The following is an 18,320-nucleotide window of genomic DNA, read 5'->3' on the forward strand; positions in this document are numbered from 1 at the left end:
AGCGTGGCAGATGTGTTGTTGCCTAGCCTTACCACCTGTGGGCGGCCTGTCAGGAAGTCCAGGATCCAGTTGCAGAAAGAGGTGTTTAGTCCAAGGGTCCTTAGCTTAGTGATAATCTTTGTGGGCACTATGGTGTTGAACGCTGAGCTGTAGTCAATGAACAGCATTCTCACATAGGTGTTCCTTTTGTCCAGGTGAGAAAGGGCAGTGTGGAAGGCGATTGAGATTGCGTCATCTGTGGATCTGTTGGTGCGGTATGTGAATTGGAATGGGTCTAGGGTTTCTGGGATGATGGTGTTGATGTGAGCCATGACCAGCCTTTCAAATCTCATCATGGCTACCGACGTGAATGCTATGGGGCGGTAATCATTTAGGCAGGTTACCTTCGCTTTCTAGGGCACAGGGAGGTCTGCTTGAAACATGTAGGTATTATATGGTCACATGTTTGTAGAAGAGAGAAGTATGGTATTGAAGAATCTGTGAATGGAAATTGTTGCAACTGTGGTGGGGATCATACTCCAGACTTCCTTAAGTGCCCTGTAGGGTGAAGGAAGTGTCAAGGATCATGGCTGTGCAGCAGATCTATGTGGAGGCGTTGAAGACAGTCCAAGGGGCAAGAGGCAACAGTGTTGAAGATGCATTACAACCAGTTGCTAGTGTTTTAAGTCAATCGAGTGATCCTGATACATTCATTGTGAAGAAGGTGGATTTTGTGGCATTTATAGCCACAGTGATTAATTGTACAGCATAAGTGTCTAAGAAGTCCAAGAAGCTGGATATCATTACTGGATATCATTATATCTGCAGCCAATACGTTTTTGGGGCTCAAAGACAGAAAAGCGGGTTGATTTTGTTTAGTAATTAATTTGCTCGTTGTTAGTGTATGTATATTATTTTTTCCTTTTCGGGATCCTTAATATTTACCTGCACAGTAGGTGGCGGAATGCACATCCAATTATTGCGAATGCCATTATAGCCAAGTTAACAAACAGCCAAGTTAACAAACAGATCACTGACCATTTCGATTCCCACCGTACCTTCTCCGCTGTGCAATCCGGTTTCTGAGCTGGTCACGGGTGCACGTCAGCCACGCTCAAGGTACTAATCAATATCATAACCGCCATCGATAAAAGACAGTACTGTGCAGCCGTCTTCATCGACCTGGCCAAGGCTTTCTAATCTGTCAATCACCACATTCTTATCGGCAGACTCAACAGCCTTGGTTTCTGAGATGACTGCCTTGCCTGGTTCACCAACTACATCTCAGATAGAGTTCAGTGTGTCAAATCGAAGGGCCTGTTGTCCGGACCTCTGGCAGTCTCTATGGGGGCACCACAGGGTTTAATTCTCAGGCCTACTCTTTTCTATGTATACATCAATGATGTCACTCTTGTTGCGGGTGCTTCCTTGATCCACCTCTACGCAGATGACACCATTCTGTATACAACACACATCCAAATGAGCTTCAATGCCATACAACACTCCTTCCGTGGCCTCCAACTGCTCTTAAACTCTAGTCAAACTAAATGCATGCTTTTCAACCGATAGCTGCCTGCACCCACCCGCCCGACTAGCATCACTACTCTGGACGGTTCTGACTTAGAATATGTGGACAACTACCCAGGTGTCTGGCTAGACTGTAAACTCTCCTTCCAGACTCATATTAAGCATCTCCAATCCAAAATTAAATCTAGAATCAGCTTCCAATTTCGCAACAAACCCTCCTTCACTCACGCTGCCAAACATACCCTCGTAAAACTGACTATCCTACCGATCCTCAACTTCGGGAATGTCATCTACAAAATAGCCTCCAACACTCTACTCAGGAAACTGGATGCAGTCTATCACAGTGCCATCCGTTTTGTCACCAAAGCCCATATACCACCTACCACTACGACTTGTATGCTCTCGTCAGCTGGCCCTCGCTACATATTCGGCGCCAGACCCACTGGCTCCAGATCATCTATAAGTCTTTGCTAGGTAAAGCTCCACCTTATCTCAGCTCACTGGTCACCATAACAACACCCACCCATAGCACTCGCTCCAGCAGGTATATCTCACTGGTCAACCCCAAAGCCAACACCTACTTTGGCCGCCTTTCCTTCCAGTTCTCTGCTGCCAATGATGGAAAAAATTGCAAAAATAACTGAAGTTGGAGACTTATATCTCCTCACTAACTTTAAGCATCAGCTATCTGAGCAGCTTACCGATCGCTGCAGCTATACACAGCCCATCTGTAAATAGTCCATCCAACTACCTACCTCATCCCCATGTTGTTTTTATTGACTTTTTCTTGCTCTCTTGCACACCAGGATTTCTACTTGCATCATCATCTGCACATCTATCACTCCAGTCTTAATTTTCTAAATTGTAATTACTTCGCTGCTATGGCCTATTTATTGCCTTACCTCCTTACACCATTTACACACACTGTTTATAGACGTTTCTATTGTGTTATTGACTGTACTTTTGTTTACGTGTAACTCTGTGTTGTTTTTTGTTGCACTGCTTTGCTTTATATTGGCCAGTTCGCAGTTGTAAATGAGAACTTGTTCTCAACTGGCCTACCTGGTTAAATAAAGGTGAAATAAAAAAATATATACAATAAAAATTATACAATAGAAGAAGAAGAGTAGTATCTTTGATAACAGTTGTGTTTGTGATGCTAACATTAACTAAAAAATGTGAAAATGCTTGAGTTGGAAAAACCCAAGCTGTTTATGACGAACAAGTCTCGTTCTGTCAACATAACATTGGTGATGATGTATGTCTCGTTTTTAGTCCAGCTAATGCCTCAATTGGTGTCAATAAAGAAAAGGGCGGGCTATAGGTTTGTTTCTACTGCTACGATTGGATAGCATGCAGCTGTACTTTAGGTTGAGTCTGCAGTGAGATCGGGTCGCTTGCTGCTGAGCTCCGAATCACTGATTATTTTGGCACTGCCAACCATGAGCATGTGGGCAGGATTGAAATCTAAACCCCCAAAAAGTAAAGCTGTTGTGGGAAAGCTGATGTGTACCCTAGATTCCCTACATTTTGGAAGATTGGTTATGGAAAATATTACGTAATGACCAAAGTTCTACCACTTACCCGTAGTCCATTTTGCAACTACTACAATTTTTTACGACTAGTACCGATGATATATAGGCCGTTTTCAATCAGCTAAGTTGCTTTTTAAGTTCAGCTCTTCTTTAATTCCCTCCTTTCAAATAAACATCCTCCATTCCTCAATCCAATTTTAATCTATTCTGTTCCTTTTTTTCTGATTCCCACACCACCTCCTCCTTGGCACATTGAGTTCCCTTTCAGTCAGTCAACTTTGCTACAATATAATATGGGGGAGTTGCACTCTCACAACTTTGAATTAAGGATGTACAATCACACGTAATAAGGCCCATGAAATCCGCGCCTCGCTGGAAGTCCCGCCTTCCACAGGTGATAAGCATGAGGCTAGGCTTCATTCCTTCAATTATTCAGCTCTTCACCTCGGTGTGATCAGGAACAATTCACACTACTAAAACAAACAATTGGAAAACGAGACTGTCTTACATTGCGCCAACTAAACTGTCCTATAGTGGTAGAGCGTGCTCAGCCCCTGGACGTTGGGGGTTGAAGTTTGTACTTGTTCTCATGGACACTGGGAGACTCTAATCTTGGCTCACTCCCTATTGCTGGGGAGCAGTGAGCACATGCTCTCGCTTCAGTTGAAGCATGTCCCCGTTGACTCAACTTCCCGGTTGACTCAACTCCGGTGCAGATCTTTTATCCAGGTGGGGCCCTCTCTCTCAGGAGTGGAGGCTACACCCCGGGGTGGTCTCCCTAATATGGGAAATGTTTGGCAGGGCCGACGTAGATCGCGTCACAAGAAAATGCGCAGTGTCGTTTCAGGATGATTTTCCCCGAGGGACAATACAATTAAAGGGATACTTTAGGATTTTGGCAATGAAGCTCTTTATCTACCTCCCCAAAGTCCGATGAACTCATGGATACCATTTGTATGTATGTTTGATGGAAGTTGCTAATGTAACTAGCATTAGCGCAATGACTGGACGTCTTAGGGTAAGTGCTAGCATGTTAGTTAGCATTGGCTCACCAAACTACCAAATCAAATCTTATTTGTCACATACACATGGTTAGCAGATGTTAATGCGAGTGTAGCGAAATGCTTGTGCTTCTAGTTCCGACAATGCAGTAATAACCAACAAGTAATCTAACCTAACAATTTCACAACAACTACCTTATACACACAAGTGTAAAGGGATGAAGAATATGTACATAAAGATATATGAATGAGTGACGGTACAGAACGGCATAGGCAAGATGCAGTAGATGGTATCGAGTACAGTATATACATATGAGATGAGTAATGTAGGGTATGTAAACATTATATTAAGTGGCATTGTTTAAAGTGGCTAGTGATACATTTTTTACATCAATTTTTCCATTATTAAAGTGGCTGGAGTTGAGTCAGTATGTTGGCAGCAACCACTCAATGTTAGTGGTGGCTGTTTAAAAGTCTGATGGCCGGGCCTCCCGGGTGGCGCAGTGGTTAAGGGCTGTGCCACCAGACACTCTGGGTTCGCGCCCAGGCTCTGTCGTAACCGGCCGCGACCGGGAGGTCCGTGGGGCAACGCACAATTGGCATAGCGTCGTCTGGGTTAGGGAGGGCTTGGCCGGTAGAGATATCCTTGTCTCATCGCGCACCAGCGACTCCTGTGGCGGGCCGGGCACAGTGCACGCTAACCAAGGTTGCCAAGTGCACAGTGTTTCCTCCGACACATTGGTGCGGCTAGATTCCAGGTTGGATGCGCACTGTGTTAAGAAGCTGTGCGGCTTGGTTGGGTTGTGTATCGGAGGACCCATGACTTTCAACCTTCGTCTCTCCCGAGCCCGTACGGGAGTTGTAGCGATGAGACAAGATAGTAGCTATTAACAATTGGATACCACGAAATTGGGGAGAAAAAGGGGTCAAATTGAAAAAGTCTGATGGCCTTGAGATAGAAGCTATTTTTTCAGTCTCTCGGTCCCTGCTTTGATGCACCTGTACTGACCTCGCCTTCTGGATGATAGTGGGGTGAAGGCGCTGTGGCTCAGGTGGTTGTTGTCCTTGATGATCTTTATGGCCTTCCTGTGACATCGGGTGGTGTAGGTGTCCTGGAGAGCAGGTAGTTTGTCCCCGGTGATGCGTTGTGCAGACCTCACTACCCTCGGGAGAGCGTTACGGTTGTGGGCGGAGCAGTTGCCGTACCAGGCGGTGATACAGCCCGACAGGATGCTCTCGGTTGTGCATCTGTAAAAGTTTGTTAGTGCTTTTGGTGACAAGCCAAATTTCTTCAGCCTCCTGAGGTTGAAGAGGCGCTGCTGTGTCTTCTTCACCACGCTGTCTGTGTGGGTGGACCAACTCAGTTTGTCCGTGATGTGTACGCCGAGGAACTTAAAAATTACTACCCTCTCCACTACTGTCCCGTTGATGTGGATAGGGGGGTGCTCCCTCTGCTGTTTCCTGAAGTCCACGATCATCTCCTTTGTTTTGTTGACGTTGAGTGTGAGGTTATTTTCCTGACACCACACTCTGAGGGCCCTCACCTCCTCCCTGTAGGCCGTCTCGTCATTGTTGGTAATCAAGCCTACCACTGTAGTGTCGTCTGCAAACTGGATGATTGAGTTGGAGGCGTGCATGGCCACGCAGTCGTGGATGAACATGGAGTACAGGAGAGAGAGAGGAGAGGACTCAGAACGCACCCTTGTGGGTCCCCAGTGTTGCGGATCAGCGGGGTGGAGATATTGTTACCTACCCTCACCTGGGGGCGGCCCGTCAGGAAGTCCAGTATCCAGTTGCACAGGGCGGGGTCGAGACCCAGGGTCTCGAGTTTGATGTTGAGTTTGGAGGGTACTATGGTGTTAAATGCTGAGCTGTAGTCGATGAACAGCATTCTCATATAGGTATTCCTCTTGTCCAGTTGGGTTAGGGCAGTGTGCAGTGTGGTTGTGATTGCGTCGTCTGTGGACCTATTGGGGTGGTAAGCAAATTGGAGTGGGTCTAGGGTGTCAGGTAGGGTGGAGGTGATATGGTCCTTGACTAGTCTCTCAAAGCACTTCATGATGATAGAAGTGAGTGCTACGGGGCAGTACTCGTTTAGCTCAGTTACCTTAGCTTTCTTGGGAACAGGAACAATGGTGGCCCTCTTGAAACATGTGGGAACAGCAGACTGGGATAGGGATTGATTGAATATGTCTGTAAACACCAGCCAGCTGGTCTGCGCATGCTCTGAGGACGCGGCTGGGGATGCCGTCTGGTCCTGCAGCCTTGCGAGGGTTAACGCGTTTAAATGTTTTACTCATGTCGGCTGCAGTGAAGGAGAGTCCGCAGGTTGTGGTAGCGGCCGTGTCAGTGGCACTGTATTGTCCTCAAAGCGAGCAAAGCAGTTGTTTAGTCTGTCTGGGAGCAAGACATCCTTGTCCGTGATGGGGCTGGTTTTCTTTTTTTAATCCGTGATTGACTGTAGACCCTGCCACATACCTCTTGTGTCTGAGCCGTTGAATTGGGACTCTACTTTGTCTCTATACTGACGCAAAGCGGAGGGAATAGCTACACTGTTTGTATTCGGTCATGTTTCCGGTCACCTTGCCCTGGTTAAAAGCACTGGTTCGCGCTTTCAGTTTCGCGCGAATGCTGCCATCAATCCACGGTTTCTGGTTTAGGAATGTTTTAATAGTTGCTGTGGGTACGGCATCGCCGATGCACTTGCTAATAAACTCGCCCACCGAATCAGCGTATTTGTCAATGTTGTTGATTGACGCAATGCGGAACATATCCCAGTCCACGTGATCGAAGCAATCTTGAAGCGTGGAATCAGATTGGTCGGACCAGCGTTGAACAGACCTGAGTGCGGGATCTTCCTGTTTTAGTTTCTGTCTATAGGCTGGGAGCAACAAAATGGAGTCGTGGTCAGCTTTTCCAAAAGGAGGGCGGGGCCTTATATGTGTCGCGGAAGTTAGAATAACAATGATGCAGGGTTTTACCAGCCCTGGTAGCACAATCAATATTTTTGTACTTTTTTTTATTTTACCTTCATTTAACTAGGCAAGTCAGTTAAGAACAAATTCTTATTTTCAATGATGGCCTAGGAACAATGGGTTAACTGCCTGTTCAGGGGCAGAACGACAGATTTGTACCTTGTCAGCTTGGGGGTTTGAACTTGCAACGTTACTAGTCCAACGCTCTAACCACTAGGCTACCCTGCTGTCAACATTTGATTTTGAGGAATCTAAGTCAGGTGAACAGAAGGACTTGAATTCCTGTATGTTGTTATGATCACACCACGTCTCGTTAATCATAAGGCATACCCCCCTGACCCCTCTTCTTACCAGAAAGATGCTTGTTTCTATCGGCGCGATGTGTGAAGAAACCAGCTGGCTGTACCGACTCCGATAGCGTGTCTCGAGTGAGCCATGTTTCCGTGAAGCAAAGAATGTTACATAAAGATGTCTCTAATGTCTGTCTGGAATGCTACCCTTGCTCGGATTTCATCAACCTTGTTGTCAAGAGACTGGACATTGGCGAGTAGTATGCTTGGGAGCGGTTTTTTATTAACTAACACTAACCTTCACACACAACACACCCCACTGACCTGAGATTCCTCGCTTTAGCCATTTGGGCTCATCCAGCACAATGAAGAAGTTTTCCTGCTTCTCATATTCCTCCACATTTACAATGCGTACCTGTAGAGTCTGACTGTGGAGAGACATGCAAGCATGCACCCACCCACCCACACACACACATACATACATATACACCCACACTCACACAGGGAGAGAGAGAAGACGGTTGTCATCAATACACATTGTTATATTTGTAGACGTTTTAAACACATTTGATGAGGATAAAAGGAAAACATGTTAAGATAAATATTTTTTTGAATAACACACACACACAGCTAGTGCATTCATCTTAAGATAGCTAGGTGAGACAACCACATCTCAGTAATAGCAAGTACAACTGAAGAGTACTTATAAAACACTGTATCCACACATTTTCACTTGTTTTTTCATCAGAAATGATTGCTTATGGGTAACTTCATGTGTATGGGTACCCTCATGTTGTCATGCCCTGACCATAGAGAGCCCTTGTTTCTCTATGGTGTAGTAGGTCAGGGCGTGACTGGGGGTATTCTAGTTTATGATTTCTATATGGTGTTCTAGTTTATTTTTCTATGTTGGTGATTTGTATGATTCCCAATTAGAGGCAGCTGGTAATCATTGTCTCTAACTGGGGATCATATTTTGGTAGCATTTTTCCCACCTGTGTTTGTGGAATATTAGTTTGTGTTTTGTGCATGTGCACCACATAGTCACGTTTCGAAGTTAGCAAAAACAAAAAAATAAATCAATAAACTATCAATCACTAACTAAATATGTGGAACTCAACATCCGCTGCGTCTTGGTCCGTCTCTCCACACATACGTGACACATGTTTTTATACATAGAGTTTAGATGTGTTATTTTGCAAAACACTAGACAGTATATCCATTGTTTAGCTGGAATCGTTCCTATCCTGTACATTTGACTGTGATTTGTGGTTGATGAACGCACTAACTGTAAGTCTCTCTGGATAAGAGCATCTGACAAAAATGTCAAATGTAAATGTTTTACATACAGATCTCATAACTGTATTGAATTATTATTTATTTATTTTTGTCACAAATGTGTCATTTGTACAGTAGTTATTTGTAACAGTTAACTGTGTAAAACCCAGCAGTACTACTTATTTCTCAGTGTGACGTGGATATATAGCATTAAAAAAACATGATTATTTGTCTCTGAAATGAAACCATCAAGTAACAGATTTTAAACAAATACATGTCTGTCATTGAACAACCCTATGCCATGATTAGACGGTAAAAAAACACCAATCTCTTTCATAATTTCTTTAAAAAATAAAAGCTAATTTTCAAACAATTCTGAAAATTGATATATAGCGTTTTGGAATGAAACTCTTCAATTGTTTCTCAATAAGTGCGACGGTTACTTCACGAAATGCAAGGGTTTAATTTCTGCTGCTCCATAGGAAAGCGCCATGTAGTGGACGCGGGCTTCGACTGGAACCAGTGGGAATGTGCAAAGCAGCGGGTTGACATGGGAGAGCATGGGAATGTTGAGCACCAGGCGGGTTGCAGCGTTCTGGACAAGTTGCAGGGGTTTGATTGCAAAAGCGGGGAACCCAGCCAACAGAGAGTTGCAGTAGTCCAGACGGGAGATGACCGGAATTAGAACCTGCGCTACTTCCTGTGTGAGGTAGGGTCGTACTCTACGGATGTTGTAGAGCATGAACCTGCAGGAGTGAGTTACTGCTTTGATGTTTGCGGAGAGTGACAGGGTGTTGTCCAGGATCACGCCAAGGTTCTTTGAACTCCTGGAGTTGTCAACCATGATGGAATGGTCTCCAACCGTCCCATGATGCAAGCCAACAATACTTTCCTACCCTCTGAAACATGAACAAACACCCTGTCATTTAAATCACATCAGTAGCTGAGGTGCAATAAAGAATTTAACACATAGTGGAGGCTAAATAATTCACAGTGCATCACATACACAACACTCAAACACACACGGTACTGTACACACAAATACAAACATGAACTAAACAACAGATAAACAGAACCTTAAACCACTTACCACTTACTCCTTGATCACACCGACAGCATCATTGCGTTTTGGTACACCAGAAGTATATTCATTTGGATTTATCGAACGTATATATCAAAATGTATGCATAGACGGCTTGACAGAAAAGGTAGCAGACGGTGAATGTTGAACTTTTGTTGCACACATATCCAGATGATGCTGCGCACCATTTTGCGCATTGACGATGTACAGTGGGGCAAAAAGTATTTAGTCTGCCACCAATTATGCAAGTTCTCCCACTTAAAAAGATGAGAGAGGCCTGTAGTTTTCATCATAGGTACACTTCAACTATGACAGACAAATCACATTGTAGGATTTTTAATGAATTTATTTGCAAATTATGGTGGAAAATACGTATTTGGTGACCTACAAACAAGCAAGATTTCTGGCTCTCACATACCTGTAACTTCTTCTTTAAGAGGCTCCTCTGTCCTCCACTCGTTACCTGTATTAATGGCACCTGTTTGAACTTGTTATCAGTATAAAAGACACCTGTCCACAACCTCAAACAGTCACACTCCAAACTCCACTATGGCCAAGACCAAAGAGCTGTCAAAGGACACCAGAAACAAAATTGTAGACCTGCACCAGGCTGGGAAGACTGAATCTGCAATAGGTAAGCAGCTTGGTTTGAAGAAATCAACTGTGGGAGCAATTATTAGGAAATGGAAGACATACAAGACCACTGATAATCTCCCTCGATCTGGGGCTCCACGCAAGATCTCACCCCGTGGGGTCAAAATGATCACAAGAACGGTGAGCAAAAATCCCAGAACCACACGGGGGGACCTAGTGAATGACCTGCAGAAAGCTGGGACCAAAGTAACAAAGCCTACCATCAGTAACACACTACGCCGCCAGCGACTCAAATCCTGCAGTGCCAGACGTGTCCCCCTGCTTAAGCCAGTACATGTCCAGGCCCGTCTGAAGTTTGCTAGAGAGCATTTGGATGATCCAGAAGAAGATTGGGAGAATGTCATATGGTCAGATGAAACCAAAATAGAACTTTTTGGTAAAAACTCAACTCGTCGTGTTTGAAGGACAAAGAATGCTGAGTTGCATCCAAAGAACACCATACCTACTGTGAAGCATGGGGGTGGAAACATCATGCTTTGGGGCTGTTTTTCTGCAAAGGGACCAGGACGACTGATCCGTGTAAAGGAAAGAATGAATGGGGCCATGTATCGTGAGATTTTGAGTGAAAACCTCCTTCCATCAGCAAGGGCATTGAAGATGAAACGTGGCTGGGTCTTTCAGCATGACAATGATCCCAAACACACTGCCCGGGCAACGAAGGAGTGGCTTCGTAAGAAGCATTTCAAGGTCCTGGAGTGGCCTAGCCAGTCTCCAGATCTCAACCGCATAGAAAATCTTTGGAGGGAGTTGAAAGTCCGTGTTGCCCAGCAACAGCCCCAAAACATCACTGCTCTAGAGGAGATCTGCATGGAGGAATGGGCCAAAATACCAGCAACAGTGTGTGAAAACCTTGTGAAGACTTACAGAAAACGTTTGACCTCTGTCATTGCCAACAAAGGGTATATAACAAAGTATTGAGATAAACTTTTGTTATTGACCAAATACTTATTTTCCACCATAATTTGCAAATAAATTCAATAAAAATCCTACAATGTGATTTTCTGGATTTTGTCTGTCATAGTTGAAGTGTACCTATGATGAAAATGACAGGCCTCTCTCATCTTTTTAAGTGGGAGAACTTGCACAATTGGTGGCTGACTAAATACTTTTTTGCCCCACTGTAGGTGTGATCGAGGTGTTAGTGCACCATTACAGTAATAACTACAATATATGACCTGAAATTATATCACATTACAGTATGAGTACTACCTGTAAGTGCACAATTAGTCCAACGTGCAACCACAGCTTATATCGTCTGAACGTTTAATAGGGAAAGGATCTGTCCGCTAACAGTAGCAAGAGGCTGTCAATCATAAACTACGGACGCTGCTCCACATGGGAATCACTGACTGACACAGTGAGAACCCATAATAATCCCCATAACCCCAGTTACTGTAGCCTTATAGGATACATTTCCATCAATATAACATAGTACATGTGGACACCTACACAGACACACACATACTGTACATGAATATAATTTTGATCCCATTTGCTTAATGGGAGGGATACGTATAACATTCAGTATATGTGGACACATACTGTACATAGACAAATGTGGACACAAACTGATGGAAAAACACATTTACCAACATACAACGATGCATTTACACTGAACTGTATTACAGTTCCCTCTAGACCTCAACCCTCACCTGTACTCTGTACTCTCATCTGTACAGCACTGCTGCTAACAAACCTTCCATCTGATTCCTTAGCAGAGAGAGTAGGCATTAGGCAATCTTGTTTTGGAGCCTCAGTGTCTACTGGGTTTCTCAGCTTCCTGTCTGTACTTCATTGATTTGTTTGTGTAAGTAAGTGCATACAGCTGGTTTTCCAGGTGTAATCAGACACCAGTTAAAAGGAAAGAGCAGCAATCAGTATACTGTGGCTAGGAAAATCCAGAGTAACCCTTCCCTGGTCTAACCTCATGTACCAGGCTATAGGCTGTTGATGACCTAGCATTGACATCTGGTTGAAATTATGTAATTACAACCAGATTACAACTAGTTTACAACCAAATGAAATGATATCATTACAACCGGTTTACAACCAACAGGTTGTAATTTGGTTGTAATGACGCCATTTCAAACAGTTTTTCCGGCTGGGTACCGTCCCCCTACTTTAGGGTTGGCATAGAGCAGGCCTCACCTGGTCTGTTCGTTGGAGAACTCAAGCTCGCCCTTGGTCTCCTCGTAGTCCACGCCGGCACGGGCGCTGCCATCCTCAGTGCGGTAGGGCAACATCACGGTGCCCCGCGAGCCAGAGTTCCGCACCACCGTCACCACCATCGTACCGGAGCTCTCGCTCACTCGCAGCACGCGCTGGCCAAACGTGAAGATGCCGGCGTGGTCGTCGTCCAGGATGGTAACCATGGCAACTAACGGCTCCACCAGCCGGCCCTTGGGCGGCGTTCCCAGTGAAACCTCGTTGCCGCCCTCATCCAGACGGAGATTCTGCAGCCGCACAAAGAAGTGCTCGTCTTCCTCAAAGACGTCGTCGTCCAAGATGCCCACCTGAAAAGGACAGGGGACACACAAAAAGTTGAGTGTGGAATTACTGTATGCATTGAGACGATCTGATTTAAATGCCCAGTGCAGTCAAAAATGTGACTTTCCTGGGTTTTATATATATTTCCATGTAGGAATAATATTGTGAAATTGTGAACATGATGATAATGCACTTTTTAGTGTGAGAGCTGTTGGAAATGTCATGCTGTTTTGGTGGGATGGAGTTTTGGCCTGCCTGTTGACATCACTCCAATAAGCAAGAGAGTTCCAAACCTTTCTTCCAATAACAGCTAGTTTTCCCCTCCCCACTCAGACCACTCCCAGACAGTCCTAGCAAAATTCTTCCTTGAGAAATTGCTCCTGTTAATTAAGAAGTTATTTTTGTTCCTTTTAGAGCATTTTGATGGAGAACAATCACAGTAAGGTACTTAATTGTTACCCAGAGATGATTTGATATTGAAGTAAAAACAGCTGCATTGTGCCTTTAATCTAATCTCATTTTAAATGATTTAAACTAATCTCTAATCCATCCAAGAGCAAGTTTTCCCTTGCCACTGTCGCCTCTTTTCGCTCTTTGGAGGTGCAGGCCATGACAAGTTGCTCACAAGTACTGTACTAGTAAACTAGTAAATTGACTAGTAAACAAATACTAGTCAATGAGTTAGTTGATTGATTGTTTGGTTGATCGAAGTATTACTCAAAACTACAGTAAACAGCAACTATTCACCTCCCTCCTCTCATAATTTCCCACCCTCTTTTCCCCTCTCCTTCCTTCTCTCTCCTCTCCATCTAACCTTAATCTCCTTCCGACTCTCCCCTGGTTTGAACACCAGCGTCCCCTCGCTAAACTCATAGTCCGCCCCGGCATTTGCTGAGCCATTCTCCGTGTGGTAGTCCACATAGAAGGTGTGCTGCCCCATGCCACCCTCACAGATCACTGCTAGGCTCAGGGTACCACAGTTCTCTGTGCACTGGTACTGGGCACGCTCAAAGGACAGGTGGGTGCACGTGGCCCTGTCCTCTTTCTCCAGGGCTCCGCACTCCGTTGCGGCGGCTTTGCGTCGCGTGTGCTCGGCAGCATGCTTCTTGAGCACATTGCCGGCACCGATCATCATGCGTGTGGCTTGGATGCGGTAAAAGGCGCGGCTCTTCCTCTGCTGCACCAGAGCTGAGTAGTTGGCCATCTCGATTAGCTGCTCTAGGTCTTTGTCCGGGTGCTTCTGCTTCAGGTCCTTCAGGATGCGTACCACCTAGGTTAGGTCACAACGTAAACACAATATTAACTAAATGTTAATACCAGGCTTAAACAAGGATAACAAAATGATACCGCAATGTAAACACAATGTTAACACAATGTTTGAAATACAACGTTAACACAATGTTTTTAAAAAAGGAACAGCACCAGGGCCAAGACACGTAAAGGACCAATACCATCTCCCTGCCCACTCCACTCTCCTATAATGCTAAACTCTTCTGACTCGTCCTGACTATTCTCTTTCCTGATCTCCTGGCTCAGCCTACCTCATCTCTGTTCTGGTCCAGCTCCTTGCCTGTCTGAACAGAGACTGTGCAGACACTGGAGGAGTTTCCAGCAGTGGAATTGCTATCCGAGAACTTAGCGTCCATGATTACATCGATCCCCTTGGGCGCCAGGTCACCTTCCGTTTCCACAACAATGCCATGCCGCTTGTCAGCACGGTAACGCTTGTGCATGTACTTGTAGAAGAGCAGGCGGCGGTCGGCGATCCAAGCCAAGATCACACACACTGGGAAGTAGAGCAGAGTGACCAGAGCCTCCCACACCTGCAGAATTAACACACAACACTTCTATATAATATAAAAACACACAAATGCATACAAAATCTGTCTATAAACCCACGCTGACACACAAACACACAGACACACACACGCAAATAATACAGACCTCCACTACTCCCGGGGAGATAACAGCCAGGATGAGGTAGAGCCAGATGTAAGCGAAGATGCTCCAGAAGGCTGTGATGAAGAACACTCTCAGATGTTTGATCTTTCGCGACTCCCCGTCGGGGATGACCCACACACACACTCCGATGATCACAAACATGTTGAAGGCAGCGCTGCCCACGATGGTGCCCGGTCCAAGCTCACCCGCGTCAAAGTTGTGACCACACACCTGCCAACAAGACAGCAAAGAAATCAAGTTGAATAACAAAATAAGCCAGGGTTACGCTACCTCCATTAAGGTATCTGTCAATGGGGAACCCAGTCTAATTCAAGCAAATCAAGGGTCCGTCAGGTGTAGCATGTAGTACAAAGGGATTGTGGGGACACTCAGGGGTAGTGTGTAGAGCCCTGCACTAGCATGAATTTTAAGCCCGAGCCCTACCCATACTCGCAACGTTCAGGCCCTACCCTACCCAGGCCGATTGCTTCTGCGAAATTGAAGGCCCTGCCCGAAACCCAAGATCAGAAATAACTTCCTCCATTAGTAAATGCATTAGCCGCTCCTCTCTGTCTGTCACTCGCTCCCTGCGTGCAGGTTGAAGCACTTCTGACATCCTGTTATGATCTTACTCAGATATGACTGTACCGCACAGGGGAGCAAGCGCAAATGGCTCAGCTTCAAAATGTTAGTGATCAATTTGTGATACCTGAGCCCTGCCCGTACCCTAGTTAGTAATGAAAGATACGACCTACCCAGCCCTAAACTGATGGGTTTGGGGTTTATGGGGAGTGGGGACACGGGGGTAGTGTGTTGTATATACTCTGGGGTGGTGTGTAGAGATGAAGGTTTTGTGGGGTCACCAGCATACCTCGATGACAGAGAGAAGGATCTCTGGTGCAGAGGAGCCCAGGGCCATGAGCGTGAGGTTAGACACAGTCTCGTTCCAGATCCGCACAGTGGTCACTGACGTCTCCCCGTTGGGTTTGGTGATAGTCACCTCTTTCTCCTACAAAGACAAGGACACACATCACAGTTAGGGGAACATGCAGCTAGTGTTTTACCAATACAACAATTCAGTGATATTGCCTATGAGCGGATGCTAGAGGACAGTATTTCAAAAGTTCCAGAACTTTCACCAAAGTTCACAGGTTTTTCAGAAATCCCGGTCTGAGAAATCCCAGAATCATTCCTGCTACATTTCTGAAAAACCTGGGAACTTTGGGGAAAGTTTTCAGAATCCCCACAGCATGAGAATGACTGAAGGACAAAACAAAGAGAGAAGTGGTCACTGGTCACCTGGGAGGTGATGACCTCGATGGAGGCCATGAAGCGGTCGGCAATGATGGACACACCCAGGAACATGTACATGAGGCAGGTAAAGTAGACTATCGCCCTCCCCGTCTGCTCCGCCAGTGGAGGGCTGAGTGGTAGCCACACAGGCAGCACAATGCCAGGTCTACACATCACCTTGTCTGTGCACGCCCGCTTGCCCCCTGTGGTGTTACCAGATGGGGAAGCTGGGGTGCCTGATACAGATGCCCGCTCCACCACCTGAGGCTTGGAATGGAAGGAAGAGGTGGCCGGCTGGGGCAGGAGGAGGAGGATGGAGAGGAGGAGTAGGTAGGATGGGAGTGGGGGATACACAGGGTGGGGTCCCATGCTATCCCTGAGTTAGGTGGTGCCTGGTGTCACCGGAGGAGCAGCTGGGTAGGAACACTCTCCTGAGAGAACATTGAGAGAGAGAGAGAGAGAGAGAGAGACCAAAAGAACAACAGGGGTTGAGGATGTGGCTCTCTAAATTGTTCACTAGGGAATATTAATAAGGTCTACAATACATTCAACTGTGCCACTCCCCACATACATGAATGCCATTTGGGTATTTCTGAGATTCATTAAAGGGATAGTTCACCCAAAAATAAAAATAAAATGGTTCCTAACCTACCTACTTTAAAGTAGTTATTTTAACATTCTGAATGTCAGCAATGCTGCTATAATTACCATTTTATAAGTATTAGTATAATATTTATTGCTATTGTTTGTTTGTTTTGAACTGTTTATCTGTTTCTTGTGCTGTTTTTTGTATGCGCCTTGGTAGGGGTGGGGGGGATTAAGGATTGGGGATGTTTCATATTTGTTTATTTAGCTACAGTCACCAACGGTTAATATTAGCAGCTAGGACTAATACACAATGGAAGTTAAGGGACCCGAGTTAGCATGCTCTACATTGTCCAACATTACCTTAGTTACTTCAAACCCGAGTTCTCTAGAAACGTACCATTGTTTTACAGTCATCGATGCCAATGCTAGTGGTTGGGCACTGGAGCTTAGTAAACAAAACCCAAAGCGTGGATTGAAGTCTCTTCTGGCACACAGACCATTCTCAAGGTAAGGAAATATAGACAAATATCGTCAAAATGAAAAGAACAAGGACTAATGAGTGTGTGAGTGAATATGCATGTTACCTCACTCTGGCGGTATCAAATGCCAGTCTAGACAAATGCAGAGTGCTATCAGTCAGCAGCGATCTAATCGAGAGGAGAGGAGAGGAGACAGAAACAAGAGAGAGGGGGAGAGAGAGTGAGGAGGGGTGTAGAGAGAGTAGAGGTGCAAACAAACAAACAGAGAGAAGGTATAAAGACACTGATATAAGATCACTGCAGGAGGCAAAGAGTTACAATGACATAAACAGAAACATGAAAGAACATTCAAACACAGAAAGATGTGAGGCCTGTATAGTACTAAAAGTGGTGCAGCGGTAACACTACATGTAGGTACCATTTAAGGGAAGGTTTTGCATGTAGGTTATTGACAGTTAAATATAGCTTTAATATGTTTATAAATCATGAACTAATGACTTAATATCGAAAGTTATTTTAAAAGGGAAAACCACCCCCTCAAACAGAACCTTAATGTAAAGTCCTACCAGAGCACCTTTGAAGGTGGAGATCAGATGCAGGTGGGGTAACACTAAACACCCTATCTGACTTAAACCCATCCTTACCCTGGAGTGGAGCTGCTCACTGGCCATGGGGGGTTTATGTCACAGCGTGAGGCCACCTATAGGGCCACCTATAGAGTCACCTGTCACCCCCCCCTCCCCCCCTGCACAGGTAACCCTAGGGTGGTGTGTGTGGCACCATGTCTTATTCATTGAGAACTTAAGGTCATTACTTGTTCAATTAGTTATGACGGGCACAAGCCTGGCTGTGACTGGTCCCCAATAAACATGCATTATGAAAAAAGGGTCCTTACAATGGAAAGAATCTGTCTATTAGCAGGTCAAGTATGCTGCCATGATAACTTTGAAAAACAGAATGGAGGCAGACATCTTAATGGTTTTTGATGATAACTTCTGTAACTAGCTACAAATACATTAATATTTATCTACACTACTAAATACGGGGTACATTTTCAGTGCTATCACAAACAAGACCTATGCTTTAGGCTAATGCTAATTTGAACTGTTAATAGGTAAGAACTTTAAAACCCCATGTATGTCATCTAGGGCAGTGGTTCCCAAACTGTGGGTCAGGACCCACTTGTGGGCCACGGCAGGGGTCCAGGTGAGA

At 45.2% G+C, this 18,320-nt stretch overlaps 1 protein-coding gene across 4 annotated transcripts in view; it reads right to left on the bottom strand.

The window, feature by feature from the left end:
• The window catches only part of slc8a2a (solute carrier family 8 member 2a), a 71,286-nt gene that overhangs the window by 12,467 nt on the left and 40,499 nt on the right, over positions 1-18,320 (bottom strand). For 2 of the 4 annotated variants that reach the window (XM_024393723.2, XM_024393721.2), the window contains exons 2-9: positions 17,214-17,276; positions 16,048-16,472; positions 15,620-15,757; positions 14,752-14,979; positions 14,349-14,630; positions 13,622-14,077; positions 12,469-12,833; positions 7,632-7,735 (exon numbers count right to left, since the gene is read on the bottom strand). In XM_024393723.2, coding sequence (XP_024249491.1) covers positions 7,632-7,735; positions 12,469-12,833; positions 13,622-14,077; positions 14,349-14,630; positions 14,752-14,979; positions 15,620-15,757; positions 16,048-16,410 — 1,936 coding nt within the window. In that variant the 5' untranslated portion in view covers positions 16,411-16,472; positions 17,214-17,276. Of the gene's footprint in view, positions 1-7,631; positions 7,736-12,468; positions 12,834-13,621; positions 14,078-14,348; positions 14,631-14,751; positions 14,980-15,619; positions 15,758-16,047; positions 16,473-17,026; positions 17,137-17,213; positions 17,277-18,320 lie in introns of those variants that run through there. The other 2 variants (XM_024393722.2, XM_024393720.2) reach the window with 2 other exon arrangements.

The sequence above is a fragment of the Oncorhynchus tshawytscha genome, linkage group LG30 (assembly GCF_018296145.1).
Source record: "Oncorhynchus tshawytscha isolate Ot180627B linkage group LG30, Otsh_v2.0, whole genome shotgun sequence".
Classification (NCBI taxonomy): Eukaryota; Metazoa; Chordata; class Actinopteri; order Salmoniformes; family Salmonidae; genus Oncorhynchus; species Oncorhynchus tshawytscha.